The 21,318-nt window shown below is 38.5% G+C and overlaps 1 protein-coding gene across 1 annotated transcript in view; it reads left to right on the top strand.

Moving 5' to 3' along the window:
- The first annotated feature begins 4,740 nt into the window (after positions 1-4,740).
- The window catches only part of LOC108775281 (uncharacterized), a 71,357-nt gene continuing 54,779 nt past the window's right edge, over positions 4,741-21,318 (top strand). Inside the window, exon 1 of the mRNA XM_018541592.1 lies at positions 4,741-4,751. Coding sequence (XP_018397094.1) covers positions 4,743-4,751 — 9 coding nt within the window. The 5' untranslated portion in view covers positions 4,741-4,742. The remainder of the gene's footprint in view (positions 4,752-21,318) is intronic.

The following is a 21,318-nucleotide window of genomic DNA, read 5'->3' as shown; positions in this document are numbered from 1 at the left end:
AGAGAGAGAGAGAGAGAGAGAGAGAGAGAGAGAGAGGAAGATAGGTGGACGGCTAGGCAGGTAAGGAGGAAGGACGTTCCTCTCAAAGGGCGGCCGTTCTACCATCCTCGAAAAGGAGGTATTGAATGGGTAGCAAGAGGCTTCCGCGAGTGCAAGAAACTTTAAAGTTCGGAACTTTAGTTCAGCTGTTAGCTTCTAATTAGCGGACAAACAGCCAGCCCCGAGATACAGGCATCGCGTCTATTGGTAGCCTAGAGGGAAGAAATTGTAAACTAGATGACTATCTGCATGCTCGTCCACTTTCATCTGGTTTTATCTAGTTACGCTCTAAATAAAATTATATTAAAATATTAAAAACATAATCAAGAATTAATTTAAACACATTATCGATAATTAATTTGCCGTGATTATTATTTATTAAAGATCTTAATATCGATGAGAAATGTTTCTTACACGAAAAATTAGATACTTTATAAAAATAGAATATTATGACATTTTTTACTTCAAACTTTTTTCTTTTTATAATTTAAAAATAAGGAAGTTAAGAAAAAAAAATCAGAAACATTGAACTTTAATTTTCTTATTATTGTTATTTTACACAGTATTTCCATTATTTTAATGATATATTACTTATTCCAATGGTTTGTAATATTTGCCTGTCGAGGAAATTTAACGCCATCGGCTTTAGGATCACCAGTTCTGCAAGCTTCATTCCTTTTCCATCTTCCTGGTCCTCTTGCAGATTACCTGTCACTCCGTACCTGAATTAACCGTTACCTGTCGACATTATGAAAACGTTGGGCGTTACTGCCTGCGTCGCGAGTTGGTAACGTTTACCTACGAAATGACAAACGCACTCATGCCGCAAGTTTTGCACGGACGGCAGTCTCTGTATCGGTTCTGAACGGCGGGTCGCGGATTGGCCGGGGTGGGGGTTGCCCGGGGTGGCGAGTTGGGTCACCGTTGGTGCGAGGGTTTCAATATGCTTCGGCGGTAGTTACAGTACCCTCTCCGGACCACCGCAGATCGGTCTAGGCGGTGGACGGGTGGCAGGTGGAGGGTGGCGGAGGAAGGAGGACTATCGTGCTGCGGTATCGGTCGCCTTGGTTATTTAGGAAACCATATCAAAGTTTGAGTTGGCTGCCTGCCGCTGCTGCGCACCCTCTCTATCGGCGCCTCCGCCTCTGGACAATGAGGTCTCTTCCGGTCTCGTCGAGGTCGCCCTTGACGTTCGTTACAACGCCAAATAACGGTATTTGAAACCACTAGAGTATACGAGAAAATGTGTTATACGTAGTAGAAATTTGCAGCTTTCATCAAAATTATCAGAATGGAAACAATTTGTCTGCTAAAAATCTGTATAAATTAAATCATTGTTTAAATTAGTTGCCTGTATGTGAAAACATTTACGAAATCTAATAAAAATGTAACGAATTATTGTGCAACTTTTCTAGAATTTATAACAGAGTGGCAATAACGTTTACTTATTTTAGTAACAACATTTTTGGAATGAGAGTAAATGTTCTTTGGAAAATAAAAAAATAATAAAATGATTTACAAAAAATAAGATATTTCAGCATAATAAATTAAGTTGATAAAATATAAGTAAGTCGATGCGAAAATTCCGAGTATAAATCACGGTCATTGCGATCGCGCATTTTTCGCAATGACGTGTAGAAACCAATAGAAGACGACGTGTTACCGCAGTGAATTGTAAAGCGAGAAAGGGAGGCGGTTCTTCTATTTTCCCGCCAGGTCCGCGGGTTCTTCAGGAAGGGTCTAGAGATTTAATTAAGGCAAGGCGACGGGTAGAAAGACGAGTCGCTACGTCGTGTAAACTCGAGCCCACCCGTTGGTCCCCCCGTTCACTCCCGTCTTCTGTCCCCATCTTTGAAACGAGCCAAGTCAGTTACTCCTTCTCCACGCTATTCGAGAGGATCTCTCTTGAAAACTCGTGAGAACGCTGCACACGTCTAGAGCGTAGATCTTGTTCGGCCGAGCGTGTACGTCAAAGTTCGTCAGGCTACTCGGATTTCCAGCGTCAGAAATTCCCTTCAGGAGGGCCATGTCTTATTGCGACTTTCGTAAACCTTGTCACGATGTGAAGGCGTTTCCACAAAGTTAGCGAAACGTTTCATTAAATGGCAAGAGGATTTAAGTATATTTTATAAATCTATGACAATATGTGCAAAAATTTATAATCATTATGATCATTATAACCATTTTGGTTTCGATATTATTAGAATATTTTATCTTAACAAGAGAAAGATTATTCATACATACGCGACATATTATTATGTTAGAGACCGAACTAACTAACTCATTATTTTATGTTAGTAAGATTTTACAAAGAAATTTTTCTCAGAATCTTTTACTTTGCTCTTCTTCGCAAGCGTTAAACTTACTGGATCTCTTTATTCAAAGTCCACTACGAAACAGCATACAGGCATCATCTGCCTCGCGGTTTTAGCGTCAATAATTTGCAAAGGCTGCGGGGCAGGTTCTAACCGACTGATTTCACGCATCTGGCGTTTGGTGGTTTAGTCTGGCCCAGTCTATGCTCGCTTCAGAGCAAGAGGATCGGCGAAAGATGTCGGAAACGAGGTAGAAGGTGAGAGACAGTTAGCGAGAAAGAGAGAGAGAGAGAGTGGGGGGGGGAGAGAGAGAGAGAGAGAGGGAGTCAAGAGAAAGCTGGAGTTAGATGGCGAGAGAGTGGGTGGATGAAAGCAGAGGGCGAGTGCGGGCAGTCCCTCGCCGCCGTGGTGGTCCCGTGATCAATATTCCTTACCCCCTTTGCCTTGGCTCACCCCTCCGGCACGATACGGGTGCCCCTTACTTCGGGAAAACCCTCCTTCTACCCATACACCCGCCACCTATCCCCTACCCCCTCAGGGGAGAACCCGGCAGAAACCCCTGAAACCCCTCTTGCACCCTCGTCTTAATTAGGAGTCTGAATCTGCGGCGGACACGCGTATAAGGGTAGGTTGGAGGAGGTCGAAAGGGGGTGGAGTGTGGGTGGATGGCTGGCGGTAGAGGCCGAGGTAAATCCACAGACGAGCCTCGTGTCCGAGACATTATTCCCGACTTCGTTGCGATCGCCCGCGTCACGAACGTCGGGTCACCCTTTTTATTATTCCCCGAGATAAACACATTTGCGCGTCCTTACCCTGCCGCGCGGGATCAACACTGACTACCGTCAGCTCGTGTCCGGTCCATTTTCTGGACGAAAGAATTTCGCCATCGACTTTACCCTTATTTAACGCACAATTAACCAACATGAGCCCCTGTTCATGCTTCTTACGCACAGGATACCTCAGCAATTGCTATCTTTACATTTATATATAATTTTATTCGTTTCCGCATAAGTTTTAGCTGTCAACGTTTCACGAATATAATTACAAATCATCAGTATTTTCGTCAGATTTTTCTGATACTGATCATGCTTTGATTTATATTTGCCATGCCTTTTTAAAATGTTTGATAAATTACATTTGTAAAATTATTTCTCATCTTAATGAAATTGAAGAGGAAACCACGAGTGAGGGCAGTCACGATTACATTAAAACAATCAATTATAATTGGCAGATGCAGAATGTTAAGGAACTTGAAGTGTGCATACGCGGTTAGCAAGGATATTTACATGCGTGGTACATATATAGGATGGTATATGAAGGGTGGGCGGCGGTGAAGCTGAACCGAGAGGATATTGGGGTTAGGCCATTCATTAGATTATGGGAATTCGGTGGTACCCGTCGAAGGGAAAGGAGAGGAAGAGCTGGGGCTCGGCTGCGCGATCAAGGACCACCCTACGTGCATTAACTTGCGTCACAAGGTGCGGCGATGGGGTTGAGAACGAATGAGAAATACAAAAAAAGTGGATATCTTCCTAATCATGTTTTCATTGAATCTCTTGATAAAAATCAAGAAATTAATAAAAATGTAATATTATGCAGCAGATTTGTGTAAAAAGAATTATTTACTAAGAATTTTATATTATTCCTGAAACGATGAAAAATCTAAGTGAGCGAATTGAATTTATTACGTTATAACATTTACTTTGCATTGAAAAAAGTAGAATATCTTAAAAATAATGAAAAAGAAAAAGGGCTACGAGCCAAAAAATTCGTTAAAATATACAATTGTTTGTAAATAAAAATTGTCATTTGGTTATAATTACGTAGTTTAATTAGAAAAACAAGAAATAGATAACAAACGTTTCGACCTCTATTAGGTCATTATCCATGTTACGATGATCGCAAGTTGTTAACAAATGTTCGAAATTATAAAATTACAAAAGCATAAAAAAATATATAAAAATATAAAAAATATATATAAAAATGGGTGTGCAATCTCACTCGCATAGTTGAAGTTGTATTCATTTCCAGCAAGAAAACAATTCGTCTAGTTATAAATGTAGTTTGTGAAAGCGTGTAATAATTGTTTCTTATAAAATTATATCAATGTACGATTTATAAAATTGTCCGTTGTTAGAATAATACGATGAGAACTAAGTTTAAGATATTACACATTAGAAGTTTAGAAATTCGAATGAATATCTTAATTTTTTTAAATATTTATTATATGTGTCTCTGCAAATAATAATATATAATATTTATTTATCTTTATAAACTTCTAAATATTTAAGAGTATTCTGTATTTCTACTAGGAGTCAGAGGAGTAACAGGTATATTTTTTCTTTTGCAGAGCTGTCCCTAGTGAGGCGGGAATATCCCCGCCAAATCATGAACAAGGTAAGTTCAAACATATTTTGAAAGCACTTATAACTCTATTATTATTATAATCATATAGTATAAAAATTTTAAATTGAAATAGAATATAATTTTCATGTCGTGTCAACAGCTTTATTATTAATTTAAAAATTAAAAATTTCTTATTATTGTACATTTAAAATCATTCTTTTATATACCGATAAATTATAATACCAAAAAAAATAAAACGTCATAAATGAGATTTGATGCTTTCATCGAGAAGCCCAACAAGTCAGTTACTAGGGAGGATCGATCTAACACCTTTAATTGGTTTTCGTGCACCGCGCGACTCACATTACGTGTTCATATCTTTAATTGCAAACGTTTTTGACTATCGATCAACAAAATTGTATACATGAAAGATTTATACTATATTGCATACCAAAAATTACGCAGTACTTAAGAATCTTAAGATACATTATATTTTATAATGCACGTATCTTACATTTTATTGGATTAATGATGCAAAATTTTAAATCTTGAAAAATTTATTCGTTTCTATGTATCATTTTCAAAATTTTATTTATGAAGATGTACTCTTAAAAAATTAAAATAGTTAAAATAAAGTTAGTGATAACTAAAACAATTAAGAGAACTAAAATTAATATTTTAGCCAATAAGAATTGATTTATTATTTAATAATAACATTATTATTTAATAATTATAAATAATAACGTTAAATTAATTGCACAATTTTCTCTCTTGTTAATAATTATATGGTATACAGTTTAAAATACAGTAAAGAATATTTTTTATTTCCACATAATAAGAACGATTTTGCTGATGTGTCTAAAATCTAAAAATTTAGCTAGATGTAGATCTGAAAATAATTTGTTGGAAATAATTTTTAGGAATCTCGAGCATGATAAGCGATACTGCAAAAAGTTTTGATATTTTAATAACCAGTTTGAACGTTCTGTATAATAATTTTGATCCAATAAATTAATTTTCGCAGATTGTGTGTATGAGAGAGAGAGAGAGAGAGAGAGAGAGAGTGTGTATCTAATTAAATTATTAAATACCGCTGCAAAATCGTTCTTTCCATATAAATGATACGGCCGTGTAATGTTATAAAAATTTTTTACAAACTTTTTTTATGAAGAAATAGTTTACACTAATGTGTTAGAGAATTTATATCAATGCACAATATACAATACATATGTGTAACTTGTAAATGAATATGTGTAAGCTTCATTTGTAGGCTGTTTGTACATATATGCTTCTCTTCATTATACATTGCACATGAGAAAACTTCTCTTCTACTCTTACGCTTCTGTATTTTTTTACTCTGTCATGCCGGTTTTCCTTTTCGTTCTGGGGTTGCCAAGCCACCATTTACTACGCCCTCCCCTTCCCTGCACATCGTTGCCCGTCTCGTACCTCAGCTTCTTTATAAACTTTTAATGACGGCAAAGCCTAATCGAGAAAACGAGCGAACATGCCCAGCTTCGCGAAACTACTCGACAAAATCGACACAGGATCTCGATGTTCGATACTCAACCAACCATCACTTCGAAAAGACGTTCGTGCAATCTACAATAATGGCGTGTTGCGCGCCACTCTTCAATTATTATTAACTAACTTATCATTATTACGAGAAAAATGTGAACATAATACATTCGCGATAATTTATAGATAATTGATTTTTAGGTAACCAATTTTTATAACGTTGAAATATTAACGTACCTAACGTTCATTATTTTATACAATGTTGCATAAATGCTAACAAAAAGTCAATAAAAAATCTCAAGAAATTTAGCAGATGTAAGGTAGTAGTATGTTCTCGAATGTGCTAACTACATCTATAAAAGTAAATTTACTGTATTTATTTAATTTTTCGCAATTGTCAATTTAACTATTGTATAATAATGAATAAAGAATATTTTGATTAAAGAGAGAGCATTTATTGTAATACATGTAAAGAATATTAGTACAACTCTCTTTATCTATATTTCTCTAATTTTCAAGGCATGCATAATTTATTTTATAAAACATTAATTGCAAAATATTGATGTAAAAACATATTGATGACCGCTCGATAGCCAGTAGCGATACAACGTTGCATAAAGTAAGTCGTACGAGCAAGAAGTTGAAGTTCGAGCTCGAGTTTGAGCTCGCGGGGGCGCTTTCGATTTGCAACAAATCATTCAGCGTTTACACCCGGTTGCCCGTCCAGTTGAATTAAACTTCTACCGAGAACTTCGTTCTCCGTTTACCGGCTCGGAGGTATACATATACACTGGATATAGCTAACCGTCTGTACCTGCGAACTGCTTCTCGAAGTTCGCTCCCAGTGCCTTCGTGCGAAAGCAGTTAGCTGTTTGACGTAGCGCTATGCTCGTTACGGACATGTTTGGATTAACATGCCTACGCACGATGTACGCGAGTAAAACAAATTAAAGCGATAAGTGGTATTTGATAGTTAGATATTTTTGTACACCTTGATACGTTTGAAACGATATCTGATTACTGATATTCAAATGTACGAGTATTATATTTAAATGTATTCGAAGGTAGTACATTTTACAGAATATTATTATAAGGTTTACGAATTGTTAGAGAGAACTATTTGTTATATATTAGATAAAAAGATAATGTATTTAGTTAGCATTTATTAGGGAAAATACATTTTTAGTGAAAGCCCTACATTTCGATATATCAATTGAATCTCTTTACGCACATTATCGCTGGTTCGTAAATTCGATCGTATACGAGCTATAGCTTTTTCTTTCCCTCGAAAAAGGGAATGGCGACATAAACCCGTAACGTTCGACTCCTAAAGCACGATTAAACTAATCCTTACTTATTTGTTCCGTGTTCCTCAGTGCGTACGTCCTCTGCTACTATTAGATATATCTCCTGATCGTTGTTTCCTTGGGGATGGTCCTGGGGAAATTGGGCAAGTTCGAAGTTTCTCTCGTTGCTCTCTGTATTTTACACTGTATTGTAACAAGAATTATAATATCTAATGTATAATATCACATATATTAATATATGTATCACTGCATGTATATGTTTAGTGAAATTTAATGTATCAAACATAATAACATCTGAAAAGATTATAATAGTTTAAAAAGGATTAACTATATTGTACCTCGTTTGTATTGAGTATAATTTATCACTTTAAGAGCTTAATATTCTTAATGTTAAACAATACATAAAAATTTAAACGAATTTACTAAAAATATAGTTTTATGAAATAAAACAGCTGTTCCTGACAGATATAATTTTTAAATTTTATTCGAAAACATTAGCCACACGAAATAAATGTATTGCGGGTGCTCTTTCGGTAACGGTTAAAGGAGTATCGGTGTCGGAGAGTATACCGTGCGCCATTTAGTGGCGGCACTCTCTTTCATAAAAGACCTTAATAAAAATCCCAATCTAAACAAGCTTAATTTACGTTCGCCACATAATTACCTACCCTGAGGCATGACTTCCCTCGCTCACCCCCTCTGCCACGAACTACCTCTGCTGGCTCACTCCTCGCAGGAGAAAAGGTGAAGGGACGGGAACGAAGGAGGTGCGCGCACGTCGAGAGCGCACTGAAAAATCTAAGAGGCTTAAAGCATTAAAAGGGTTATATAACATTCATTACTAGCGGGTCAGCCTTTGTGAAATTTCCCTTGGAAGCGCCTTCACTCAGTGGACACGACCTTCTCTCGCCCTCCCCCCCTCCTTGATTTTTCTCCTCCCTCAATCCTCTTCCTCGCCCTTTCAAGCCGCTATCTTCTTCTTGTCGGTTCGTGCTCTCGCTCTTCCGTAGCATCGAGCATCCCTCGTCTCTAGGGGTGCAGAGTAGTCACGTGATCGCGCCATCGCCCGGCATAAGGGGCGATGGGACGGAAAGTGGCGGAGAAAGGAGAAGAGAGGAGGGTCCGCCTCTCTGATGAAGATGTCGCACACGCCGGGGACCCTGGCGAGATTACTCGGGTTAGAATCTGCGGACCCTGGTCAGGGCACATGCTAATTGCTTTATTTGACATCAAGAAATAATGTACTGCTGTTCTCTGGTACGACCGCCGCTGTGCGGGAACCCCGCGAGGAAACCAGTGGTCCTTCGTCCTCACATCGCGTCCTTTCTCACTTTGCCACTCCTTCGACTATTTCTATAAATTCACTCGCATCTCATGAAATGAGAGTTCTCTCGAAAATCTCATGGATCGCATCTCTAGTCTAGTACGAATGCAAACACTAACATATCTGTACTCGTTGTTCTTATTTTGTACGCGTATAAACCAGTTACGATCAAGAGGATATATGTATATATATATACATACATATGTAAATTAAATGTCATTCATATCATTATTGAATTTCTCGCGGAAGAATATTTTTCTTGAATATTCAATTTGTTTCTCGTTGTTATGGAAATACCTTTTTTATTTATCGCGTTGCAACTTTTCAAAGGACACAAGGCTATAAGCCGCGTCGTGTCATGGAATGCAAAGTATAGAACAGTTTGGTTATAAAAAAGACTTATGTTTTTACTTTAGACTTGGTGGACCCAATTTGATAGAGCTACGTGAGGCGACTGGTTACGTAAGCAGATCAACTAGAAGCCGGACCTAATAACCCTTAGTCGGACCAATAAACATTTTTCCGGGTTACATATGACGAAATTTGTATGCCAAATCGCGTATATCCGAGAGGTACGTTCCGACGCGGGGCACGCGCCTTTCTCGTAAATATGCCCTCGGTTGGCAAAGTGCTATTGCGTGAGAAGGGGAAAGAGGAAAGGCGGGGAAGAAACAGGGTATACGGGGGCTTAGGGTCGGTTCTGGGGTCGCCAAGGGTGCATTTCATCTTCGGAGGCGTCAGCTCGGAGACCGATCGACTATACGGCCGTCGGTTGGATCATCCATCTTTTATCGAATCGGACCTGATGGCCAGACTGCCGCTACTGCGGACTCGCAACTTTTGCCTCTCCGAAGACTCCTGAGCGCGGCACCTGAGTGTGTGCGTCCGCGTATAAATAATGGACAATGCTGTTTCGACGCGTTATACCGTGGCAGCTTGTCAAACTTTCTACTCACATTTTGCGATGAGAGTTGCTTTCCATTTATTAGTCGGATACTGTACCTACCTAACGAAAGTATTCTCGTGAAACGATCAGATAAGTTCGAAGATACAATCATATTTGCGATATATTAAACTGTCACGTAGTATATTTCCATCGGTATATACGGTTTAATAGTGATCAATGTTCTATGGATTGGGCAATCCATCTCTCGTCGAATGGAAATCCGACATACGCGGTGCCAGAAGCCGTTACGACCTTCTCAACTTTCGTCTCCGGTAGCGTCCATCATGTCAAGGATCGCTCTCCTAACCAAACATACATTAATATGCAAATACGTAGCCAGCATCCGTGAAAAAGTTGAGTCCATGATTGATGTGTATACCATTCGTTCATAATTCGTTCTACTGCCAATTATCGTAATAACAATAATAACAGTGATCTGACAAGTACAGCATGAAACATTACATCTTTCATTACTTATTAAATTTACTTTTGTAATTAGAGCGTCTCAAAAGTAAAAATTGCACAAATTTTCAGGTTTAACAGATTTACGCTAATCTTGAAAATAATAATAATAATAATTTCGTATTTAATGTAAATTTTATCTTATTATATATTTTTTTTAATTCGCTTCATCCAGAATTCTTAATTCACTAAATTACAACGACTGCGTCGGTGAAAGAAGAAAGCGTTACATTAACATATTTTATTAATGACGATTCAGTATACTCGCGATGCGGTTGAAACAATGAGCCGCGCGGCGCGTTAACCGAGAAAATGTAACGATGCAGAAAACCGAGGGAGTCCTGCGGGGTGTGGGACGAGAGGGTTTTGCGGGAGACGAGGGGCTATTTTTGTGGTTAGCAGGGAATAATTTAGGGGTGGATATAATACGCGGAGGTCGTGCAATTTGGCCGACGTCGGTGACGGAGAGTGCGTGCTCGTTTTCATACACTTTCTCGCGCGCGCGACGTGGAGGAGAACAGGGATGGCGGGACCAGCACGTAACGGAGAACGGGGCTCAGGTGTTCCACAGGATAATAGGCGACATCATCCTTGCTTCCCCGATTCTCCCTTCCCATCTCGCCCTCCCGCCCTTGTACCGCATCGTCAAACCCTGATCGATGTAATATTCACGCTCGATACACGTCTCAGCTTCTGTAACTTGCTCTACGCTTCATACCTGTAAGTTTTCCCTCGAATCTCATCAGCGCCCTTTCGCATCTTCTCGATATCTTCGCTGTTGATAATTTTCTGACAGTAACGCGCCAGTTACACACACACGCACACAGAGAGAGAGAGAGAGAGAGAGAGAGAGAAGGGGGGAAGGAATTCTCGTATCATTCATCATATTAAATTGATAAGATATACTAAAAAAAACTGTATTCTTTAATAACTTCGAAATATGAAAATAAAATTACAATATGTTTATTTATTTATTTATTTGCATACTGTTTGGTCGTATATTGGATAGATAGGTTATTTTCCTTTTAAGAGATATACAAGTGTCCTATTCTTATTATTCAGAAAGATAGAAGGATATTTGTGTAAACTATATCTTTTAAAAAGAAAGCAGACATAAAAAAAAACTACATTAATTTACTTTAAAAGAAACCATTGAATTAAAAAGCTATTATATATATATATATATATATTTATAAAACTATATGTATCATTGAGCTTATTTCGAGGTGTATTTTCTCAGAAGAGAGACGCGATCGTTGGTCACGTTTCCCATAAAGAACGCTTTGACCCATGTTACCAGTCTTGTCCGTCGGTCAACTAATGTCGAGCTCTTTTCGCGTTTGTAACAAGCGGAGGCGGTGGGGTGTTGGTTACTACCCCCGCGCGGCTGTATACTCATTGCGCGTGGTAAACACCCCTCTTTGTTGGCGGTCGGTCGGAGTTAAGCCGAGGTCTCCCATTAGCGCCGCTCGGAATTACAAAAATAACACTTGTCCCTGCAGCCGAGCGCCCACGGGCAGTCCAGTGTAGTTAAGTAAAATTAAGCTAAAATTTCCGACGAGCCGCGATGTACATTCGACCCCTTTTCCGTCAGCTCGTGGCGGCGGCCGCGCGTACACGGCTGGCCAACCCTTCGCCAGCGTCCAACCCTCTTCCTGCTTTCTCCTCCTCCACCACCTCATCCACCTCTCCCTCCAGGAACTCACCGGTCTCTCTTTTCACATATACGTTACACTTCACGCTGCCCCTTTATGCTCCGTGGGCATTAAATATTTACCTTTCGATGAATATGCAAATATAATTATTTACGCGCAATTTAGACGTTTTTACGCGTCCTGCGCGACGTTCATATCCGTCGCCTCTTGATACACTTGCCACTTAAAATATGATAAATACTTGATGTATTTATTTTATATCTACATATCATTATAATTTTTAATTGTCATAAAATAAACAACTAAATTTGGAAGTTTTATTTAAATTAATATAAATTCATGCAAAATTATATATAAGCAATCAAAGATCCAAGCTAGACTGTTGTAGGCTTCGTATTTGTATTAGTTATGTTCTTACATTAACGGTCTTTAGTATTGTGTTTTGTTTAAATGTTTCTATTTTTAATAAAATGAGAAACGAGATGCGTATTTACAATAAAAATTATAAAAATATCTCCGAATCATAATTCTTTGAAAAGGAGACGAAATTATCGAGATATATATCTTAAGAACGAAAAACAAATTAAATTATTTAAAATTATTTCCTAGAGAGATGAGAAATACTATATTTTCAAAATATAATCTAAGAGAATATTAATATTTGTACCATATGGTATCTAAGGGTATTTTTTCACTTTTATTTTTTATTTTGTTGTACTAAAAACTAAATACAGGATCATCAAATGAGTTCTGGATTGCGGTGTTTGAAGAAACATATTTGAATCTAAAGACTTAATTTCGGCATTTTCGAGGTTCCAATCAAATTATATCTGCCAAAGAGAGAGAGAGAGAGGGGGGGGGGGACGGGAGCGGAGGAGCTGCTGCCAGCCCGTTCTTATCCTGTCGTCTTTCTTCGCGGGATTAACCTTTAACGTTAATTATCCGCCAACGTACCCAGGGATAGAGATCCCGGACTAGGGCGGCATCAAAGAACCGAGTGTTTAGCTGCAATATCTTTCCGCCGGGCTGCACATCGGGTGACCAGGAAAGGCGGCCAAGAGATTCAAAAGGTGATGTCGACGGAGGATGATTCGCGATTAGCGAAGAAACTAAAGAACTCACCTTCAAGCATTCACTTTGTAATACTATTTCCTCTTTTTTTCTTTCATTTTAATTTAATAGAAAAAATGGTAGATTAACTTAAGATAATTCATATATTGTATTTTCTTGATATGAATATTTGAAGGGTTTTTTATTGTCAACTTATAGATTTGTTATGAGTATAGCTAAATTAATATATAACAACATAAATAAAGAATTGAAAAAAAAAATTAGAATTGGACGAAGAGCGAGACAATTAAAATTTCTACCTCCGGGATGTATGTCTTATTTCTTACAAAATAAGCAAGTTCTTCTCGTAAAATGTATACGTATTATTTAAATCATCGAATACAATCGGTTTACTAATAATATATGTATTTATTGAAATTTTTGATGTAAATAATGGATTATTAAAGAATAATAAAATTAAATAATAATTTATATAATACCTACAATTAAATTAATCTAAAACATCTATTTATTAAAAATATCATGCATTTTATACATCACTGAATTTCCAATAAATGACTGTATGTACCTACAAGCTGCGAGTCTTGATAGAAAGGCCCAAAACAGAGAACGGCATGCAATTATTGATTAAGTCGAGCCATAATTACTCCGACGACTAGTGTCAGACAGAGTGCAGCTACGCAGACAAATTGTATCTAATGACCATACGTCGATCATCGAGCCGAGCAGGCGTTCCATGACTGCGTATTCGTGCTGCTGTCGTTAGCATCCTTCCGACTCGACGGCCGACGTCCTACGGCGAACAATTTCGAGCGCGGCGAGTGAACGAACGAGCGAGTGAGCAAGCGAATGAGTGAGTGAGTGAGTGAGTGAGTGAGTGAGTGAGCGAGCGAGTGAGCGAGCGACGAAGGGAAAATGTATTCGAGAGTTTCCAATTTGCGGTTGTGGCCTGAAGAGAACGCGGGATGCACGGGCGGGATTGGTCGGCAGTGGCGGAGTGCGGCGCGGAGCTCTATTATGGTAATTATATGATAAATACAACAAGGCCTTGGGCGCTGTCTTCTCCTTCTCGGTCCTCTTTTCAGTCACGCTCGTCGGCTCGCTCCTCACCCCCATCAATGGCAGGAATCTCGCTCCTCTCGCGACTTCGTCCCCGTCTTTCCACTCAGGGTATTGTCGCTCTCCTCATTCCGCCCTTCCTCTTTCGCCCTCGCTGCTACTCGTTCGGCCCCGTCGCCGTTTTCCACGAGCGAGCATTGGCGGTTTGCCTTAAAATATACGCCTCCTCTCGCCTGCGCGGAATGCAATTAATCTTATTCCCTTTCGATCTCGCCTCCTCGCGGCATTCGTCCCAAAGGGATGAGTAACGTCGCTGGAAGAAGTGTTGCCGACTTAATGAAGTACGACTTCCGATGCGTGCCCAGGCGTGGGTGTGCGCGAGAGGGAAATACAGAGAAACGGAGAGAGCCTAAGAGGAAGGCGCGAAGAGAGCGAGCCACCCGGAAATCCTGGCTAACACCCGTTTTCATTATCACGGTACGTTTACCGCAGTCGCCTCTTTACAGCGATAAAGAGAGCGGATTAAATAAATAAGATGTGCCGTTTTTTGTTTTTTTTTTTTTTTTACTAGCAACAGTTAAACGATTTTACAGACTAGTTCCGCTTCTCTTCTTTCATGCCACATTGAAGTTAAAAATACGATATACATATAATGTATCTTTCAGTACAATTATATATTTATCAATATTTATTCCACGTCTTAAAATGAAGATTATCGGTTCCGTGATTTTTAAGATATAATAAAGTTACAAAATATTATGCATGAATACACGATTTCCTTCTTTTTTTTTTAGGCCGTACAATTATAATTGTTTTTTAATCTTACAATATCGAATTAAACGTGAATTAACTGTATCTTATTACAGAGCGCTTAGTATAATTTGTTTACGATTTAATTTTCTTGTCGGTTGTGTCTATTTCTGGCAACGAGAAACTATCGTTAACCTTCCATGGCGCCGCCGCTGTTTCGGTTGCCGCGACAGCACGGCTTATCTTTCCACTTTAGACGATTGTTCGAAACTCCGTGTATCGTCGTGTGCTCGGTCGCCTCCCCGTTAACAAGCTCGGGCGACGACGTCGGGGCATTAAACGCGACGCGTTCGCGGCGTAAACTAATATTCCACGCGCGGAGGGGCGAATCGCGGAGCGCGCGGGTGGGATCATTATAAATAGTCATAATTACAACAGTCGCGCGTGCTTAATTCAATTAGGCTGATTAACGTTGTACGTTGCGCACCTAAACCCCAGTGTCTCCCGCGCCTTCTCTCTCTTGACGGCGCGGCGGCAGCCAACGGCAGCAGCCGGTTGCGGAGTTCTCGGGTCTGGGCTAAGGGTCCTGAGGGTGCACGCGCGCGCGAGCACGGCCAGAGCAGAGCGCGTAAAATATACCCGGTATCCTGGCCAGGATCCTGGAACTACGGTATTATACTTATGCATAGACAAGTTATAGCCTGGCTAATATGATTATCTCTTCGACGGAAGACAGAGCGAACAGGACTGGGTGCAGCGCCGGCGGCTGCTGCAACCCGCTGCTCCTCATAGTCCGCTCGAACACGAACGAAAGAGTATTTCCGCGTATTTAGAAATTCGCAACTTCTGTGTTTTTCTTGTCAAATACATCTTTTTGTATAACATCGATGTTTTTTATTGTCAACTTTTTTTTTTTTTTTTTTGAAATTTATATAATAAGAAAAATATTTTAATGCAAAGAAAAATGGAAAGATTATTAATGGTCGTGCATTTGGGGGAGGCAAAGTAAGAGCAAGGAGGGTACGTCGTTTGGATTTGTCGCGGGCGGGATCGAAGCCGAATAAATTAGCCCCTCCGCGGCCGAGATATAAAATTTTGAATATGAATGGCCGGTTTTGCATTCGTGATGAGCTCTTATTCGGGAAACAAAGCGCAGCTGACGAGAACATATGTAGATGAAGGCGGGCGCGAGAAATCCATAATCCGCCGAATCCTTCGGCTTCTTAAACGCACCCGCGTCCTTTAACGTCATTACGACAACCTATCTCGATTATTCCAATCGTGATCCAACGTGGCGTGCAATTTTATCTTGGGGATTTTTTAAATATGCAAATGCTGAATTTGTTTTAAATAGCAATCGCGTTTTAGTCTTTTTTTTTCGAATTACGCGATATGCTTTACGATATCGAATACAGAGATATCGTTATAATTAAAATGATCGAACGAACGTCGCGCGTCAGCCGAACGAGGTCTTCGTTGGCGCGGCTCATCGTTTCTCATCGAAGCCTAGAATGCCTCAGTACGGATTGCGAAGGGGATGAAGAGGGATGAAGAGAAGAGAGACCTCTCTCATCTCGTCTATCCCTTTCGCTAAACTCATCACCCGCCGGTAATTCCATCGATGCTTTAAGCATGGAGGGTCTCTTCAAGGGATGTACTCGTGGTTGTAACCTACTAAAACGGACTTAACGAAGAAATAGTTCCATTCGACTATCGGTTTGATCGCAGCACACTACTATATCAGTATGTTATGTCCTGATTGAAATATGCATATGTGCATTGTGTATAATGTTCTGTGTATGAAAAACAAATTTTCTTCAACTCTCGTGGTAAAAGATCACTAATAGATCACTAATAGATGCTTTTTTAAAAAAATAGACTTTGTGAATATATTTAAAAATTGAACTATACCATATATTGGCCATAAGTATAAAAGCAGAAAGCTCAGTTTATTGCATTTTCTCGAAATGGGCAATAATAAAAGAGATTTAAATATTAAAATTGTTATAAAAATAAATATTTTTCAATCATTTTTTATAACTTTTTTATATGAATCATACAGCCAAAACATGTAATGCGCGCGTTTATTGTAAATTTTAATCAGTATATAATTAAAATGTAGCTCATGTTTTGAAAAATGTTTGCATATTAATTATTTGACTCTTATTAGCTTTTTACATAATTGTTGATAAATATTTTTCATTGAAACTATTTTTTACTTTTAGTATCGTCATTTAAAAATTCCATAATTATATTTGCATAACTTTTTAGCTGGATTATCATATTGTTACAATGTATTATATAATAGTTTGTACAAATTAGCCTAATATTTGTTCGCAGTACAGATAACAATAATTATTTCATTTTACATTTTATTTATATAATTATTCAATATACAGTAATATAAAAAGTATATGCTTTATAATGATGTTCTATAAAAATAAAACATGAAAGAATATCAGTATGGTAATATGTTTTGCTATAGCATACGAAGTGCATTACAAGTACAGATTATATAATAGATCTCTTATTTCCTCCTGATCCTCTTTGAGTTTTTGTCATTCACGCATCTGTCACACGCAATGCCAGAGAGGTTCTAACGATAACGCCGATCTATCCTTACAGAAACGAGTCAGTCCGCATTTAATACCGTTCTGTTGAATATTCCCTCGAATGGCCCTCGATATTGAATTGGCTTCTGCCTAATTGTAACCTCGCTCGTCGCGAGGGTCCCATTCACTTGTAAACGACATTTGCATAATTTTTACATTGGCTCTTGTGTAATCGATTTGAATACCGGTGGTGATCTCTCTTCCGTTTTTTTTTCTCTTCTGCCATTTGAACCTGTATTGTCCCTCTTTCTGTCGATCGTTGCAGTTAGACTTGCTAAGTAATTATGAAAATCATACTTCACACACACACACTGCACACACACACACAGCTGCTGCATATCTTTGATCGAATACATTTGATGTTTTGAACTATATAGTGAAAAATACTTGTTAATTAATAATATATCGAAACGGCATTAATAATAGAAAGATTTGTGTATGAGAGAGAATATAAAAACTACATTATTAAAGCTATTAACTCAAAATATTATTAGGCACCAAGATTCATTTTTACTAAATATGGTTTTTTTAACTTCTTATATGAAAACTTATAAATATATTAAACTTTTTTATTCGAATTTATTAATTTTAATCGTTGACGAATACGAAAATGTAACAAAATTAAAAATTATTTTAAATTAAAATAACAATTGTAAATATTCTTAAGTATAATAATTTCAATTCGGTAAAATTCAGTCATTGTTGGTGTAAATTATGCAGACGCTAATATTGACTGAATTTTACCGAATTGAAATTATTATACCTTGAAGAGTATTTACAATTGTTATTTCAATTTAAAATAATTTTTAATTTTGTTACATTGAAAATGACCCGATCGGAGTCGAAACGTTTGTTATGTATGATTGTTTGAATTAAATAGTTCATTAATTTACTTGGCTCTTTGTCCTCTTTATATTTACATTACTTTCATTTAATTTTTTTAAAAGTAATATAAATATATATAAATATTAAAATGATTAATTAAATAGAATAGATTTAGAAATTATTTTATAATACATATAATGTTTAACATGCAAAGGGAAACGACTTATTACCTGATCATAAATCGCTAATTCGCTTTCTGAATATCCAAGAAGGCATAAAAATTACTCGCCATGCGTTTAAGTGAGTTTTAAAGTTTCCTCAAGCGTGAACGTCGAAAGCAGCGGTCAGTGACTCGAGTAAAACGTTAAATATCCACAACGAACGCATAAGCGGCATGAAGATTACTGTGTGGAGTCCTGTGTGAAATAAAGTTACGGGGCAACGTCGCTCGGCCAGCGGTTAATTTAATAAATTTTTTTCCGCTCCGAATAGAAGAGAGGCGAGATGAGCGAACGTAAAGGGAGACAGCGAAAAAGTTGTACACCAATTAACGGATTGAAGTGCCATCAGATGCAGGCTGGCTTCGAGAGGGTTCGGGTTGTGAAGTCCTCGAAGGGTTGGACTATCATTAGCGAGCCGCCACTTTAAGCGGCGGTTGCTCTTACCGCCAAAAAAAGAAGTTGAAAAGACTCGCTTGGCCGACGCTCGTTTGACTTGTACTACTTCCGCTATAGATTGCCTCTTGCCGCGGCTATTCCTCGTTGGCAATAGTCGCCACTGCCAAACTTCGTGTCTTAATTTATATTGAATTATGAGGACAAATATTCTACATGTTGTGAAAAAAAAATATTTTCAAATATATAAAATTTTAATATGCCTAATTGTGTGTAATTTTTCCGTTCAACAATATCGTAAAATTATCACGAAGTGATATGAAATGCACCCTGCTCAAACTTGTGCGTTGACAAGGTGGTTCAACGTGATGACGATGGATTATCGAGGAACCTAAGACGAAGCTGAAAGGCTTGGGGCAATTCTGAGGAGGTTAACGTGGAATCGGAATGCGTAATGGACGGCACGATGTTGGATTGCTAATGAGCACCTGCCAAGAGAACTTCGCGTTTTCGATCTTTCTTAGCTTCGCGTCTTCTTTCAAGTTTAAGCGGCTTTCTAATGCTGTCGACTTTATTTTATATCTGATTGAAATACTTTTTTTTAACAATATTCTTAACAAAATATATTAAATTGGCTGAGAAAAGATATTTGGAATATACACAATGATATAACGGTATGAAAATAAAAAAATGAGTATATTTAATTGTTTATTATACTGTAGAAAAATAAAATTTTATAAATTCAACATCGCATTTTGTACATAATATCTTGTTTAGTAAGATTGTCTTTTCTATATTTTGAGTGAAAAAAATCTACGAAATATTTCAAAAATTTTTGTCAAACTTCATTTGATCGTGCAAATTATACAATTTAGACGATATATGTATGCTTTGACAGAAGATAACATTCTTGATGAGTCATATATGTATATAGTATAACATCTGCGAAATTATATTCTTATTTCTTTACTATTATTAGTTTTTACAAAACGCCCCCATAGAAAATTACAAACGCTACAATTATATTTGTCATACTTTTGCTTTTCTAAATTCGTAATGTCTTTTTGCCCACACTGAATTTTTCCCCGAGAAAACGGAATTCGCCTATCGTATTACTGGTGAAAAATCATGCGAACAACACGGTATTCAGACTAGTAGCGTGCGATGTGGCGCGTCATTCGTCAAAATGGGGAAAGTACGCCGGTGAATAAATACGTTGGCGTCGCGCATTAAACGTGTATTCGCGGATATGTCGAGATAACGTCGAGTCGATTCGTCCACCGCTCGGATCTACCATGAAGAGTAAGGGTGAGAGAGATAGAGAGGCAGGCAGAGAGAAAAAGAGAGGCAGTGGGAGGTAGATAAATAGAGAAGGTGGAAAGAGAAAGCGCGTCGCCGCGAGGCATGCAATGCCGGCTGCGAAACAAATGGAACGATCGCGACGGGGGTGGAAATAAAACGTCCCTGTCGCGTTCTACGGCCGTGACTGAAGCATGGAGGGGGGAGGGACTGAGTCCGGGGGACACAGACCAAGAATAAAAAATATACACATACATACACCCGCGCGCGCGCACGCATGCTCTCGATCTCCGGATTGACGAGCATTCGACCGTGCAAAAACGCCGAAGCACTTTTCCATGTTCAGTGCTACATCCAAGCTCTTCAACGTCGCGTCCGCATAGCGATTGTTTCGACAAACCTGATTCATGGCGACAGATACAGAGGTACAATCGAGTATCGTTAATCGTCGAATGCTCGTCAATTGTTTTAGCTAAAATAGGATTATAATAAAAATAACGCTATCTCTTTTTGCACTTAAATTTAGATAAAAAATTATTATATATATTTCGTATTCATATATACATTATATACACAATTTAACAAAATTATTATATCCATTTTCGTTTATTTTCTTGTTTCGACTTGAACAAATTTACATTATTCGCGTATATTATTATTCTATATGAATCTGTCGGGTTTTCGCCGATCGTTTCCGGTAGTTTGTGTCCGGAAGTTGACTCATATTATTACGGACTGATTCTTTTGCCGCCACGGATGGAAATGCCGTCTGTATTCGTGGTGCGGGGAATCGTGTGTGCGTACACAGGTGCGTATAGGACCTTCAACAGGTGGTCACTCGTAATCGTGGGGGTTACGCCGCAGCCCGGTGGCTACCCATCCGTCAAGGGCTTTGTGTGCCCTTGCGCGCACTACCATCAGTGGCCGTGGCGCCCATCGTCCTCGAGAAAAGCGGTGTTTTTCCTCTCCTCTCATCCTCTCAGTCTGAAAAGATCATCTCCCCGGCTACGCGCCACGCCGAAAACCACACTCGATTCTAGTACTTCAGCGACTTTTCGCGACTGGAACAATGCTCTCTTTAATTAAGATTTCTTTCCGTGGAATCTCTCACCCTTCATTCCCTCACTTCTATTCTAGCCATCGAGCATCTCTCTCTCTCTCTCTCTCTCTCTCTCT

This window comes from Cyphomyrmex costatus, unplaced genomic scaffold, assembly GCF_001594065.2.
Source record: "Cyphomyrmex costatus isolate MS0001 unplaced genomic scaffold, Ccosl1.0 scaffold296, whole genome shotgun sequence".
Lineage (NCBI taxonomy): Eukaryota > Metazoa > Arthropoda > Insecta > Hymenoptera > Formicidae > Cyphomyrmex > Cyphomyrmex costatus.
The sequence above is the reverse complement of the archived record's forward strand: the minus strand, read 5'-3'. Positions and strand labels throughout refer to the sequence as shown.